Here is a 1,253-nt window from a genome sequence, read left to right as displayed (position 1 = left end):
CGGGGGGGCGGCTCTCGGCTCGCTGCTGCGCCCTCGGCCCCGGCTCGCCGGCCCCAGCCCCGGCCCCTCGTCCGCCGCCGCCGCCGCGTCCTCCCCGCCGCCGCCGAAGCCCCCCCGGCCGGGCTGAGCGCGGGGCCACTGGAACGTACCATGTCCCTGGCGGGCGCGGGGGAGCGTGGCGGCGTGGGGCGGGGACACGAGGCGCCCCACCTCGGCCGCGCGCGGGGGGGGCCGCCCGCCGCGGGGCTTCGGGCCCGGGGACATGGGGCCGCCGCCGAGGAGCGCGCAGGGAGGGCGGGGGCGGCGGGAGGCCTCCCTCCTCCTCCCCCTCTTCGCCTCCCCTCCCCCGCGGCGGCGGCGGAGGCCGAGGCTCGCCCCGAGGGGCGGGGCTGGCGGAGCGGGGGGGGGAAGGGGGCGGGGCCGGGCACCAGCTCCCGGGGAAGGCGGGGCTGCCCGCGAGGAGGGAGCGAGGCGAGCCGGCGGGAGGGGGGCCGCCTGTCCGCCGCCTCCCTCGTGCAGACACCTGCGAGCACTCACCTGTGCGTGCGTGCTCAGCCGTGCCTCCGGAGAGACCCGCGCGTGCATGCATGGATGCCAGCTTGCATCCATGCATACGTGCATCCTGGGCACCTGCGTGCCTATTCGTATGCTGCATGCGTGAGCACTGGCTCTGGGGCCACGCGTGCACATTCACACGCGTGCACGTCTGCTTCTCGACGCGACGCGCCCGGGCGCAGACTTGCATGCCCAGGAGTACACCCGCATGTCCTCGTTATGAATCCGCATTCATTTGGATAATAATCTTGGTGTGACTATAATAAAAAAAAATTCGAATAGCGGACATGTAGCTAGCCTATAAGGTTGGCAGAACACCTCACGCACATTACGTCAAAGCCCAAATCTCAGTGCCCACCTGTGTACGGGTTTCTGCGGGAATAGACGAGAATCAGAAGGCCTCAGCCGTTAGCCACTCTGGGGCCTGCAAAGACTTAGATGAGTCAGAGAAGACGGAGCATGGAGGGCTCCTCCCCCTTTTGTGGCTGGACTTCGGGGAGATGGGCAGACAGGGAGTGCTTCTCTACCTCGTCAATTAACATATTTCACACCTTTAAAAGACCAAGGCTCTAATGAAGGTCAACTCCTCTGAATTGCAAAATCAATACCCCTGTTAGAGAGCCGGGATTACCATCCCCCTGCTAAAACGCAGTCGTGCAAAAGAAATAAACTTCCATCCCCTCGAGTAATAAACGTGC

General features: G+C 66.1%; 1 protein-coding gene across 1 annotated transcript; it reads right to left on the bottom strand.

Moving 5' to 3' along the window:
* Nucleotides 1–9: 9 nt before the first annotated feature.
* On the bottom strand, nucleotides 10–745 carry LOC114042897 (translation initiation factor IF-2-like; the record flags this gene model as incomplete). Its single annotated transcript, XM_027861670.1, has 1 exon — nucleotides 10–745. A coding segment is annotated over exon 1 (736 nt), but the record flags the coding sequence as incomplete, so codon positions are not given.
* Nucleotides 746–1,253: the final 508 nt, after the last annotated feature.

This window comes from Vombatus ursinus, unplaced genomic scaffold (assembly GCF_900497805.2).
Source record: "Vombatus ursinus unplaced genomic scaffold, bare-nosed wombat genome assembly UNPS02001067.1, whole genome shotgun sequence".
Classification (NCBI taxonomy): domain Eukaryota; kingdom Metazoa; phylum Chordata; class Mammalia; order Diprotodontia; family Vombatidae; genus Vombatus; species Vombatus ursinus.
The sequence above is the reverse complement of the archived record's forward strand: the minus strand, read 5'-3'. Positions and strand labels throughout refer to the sequence as shown.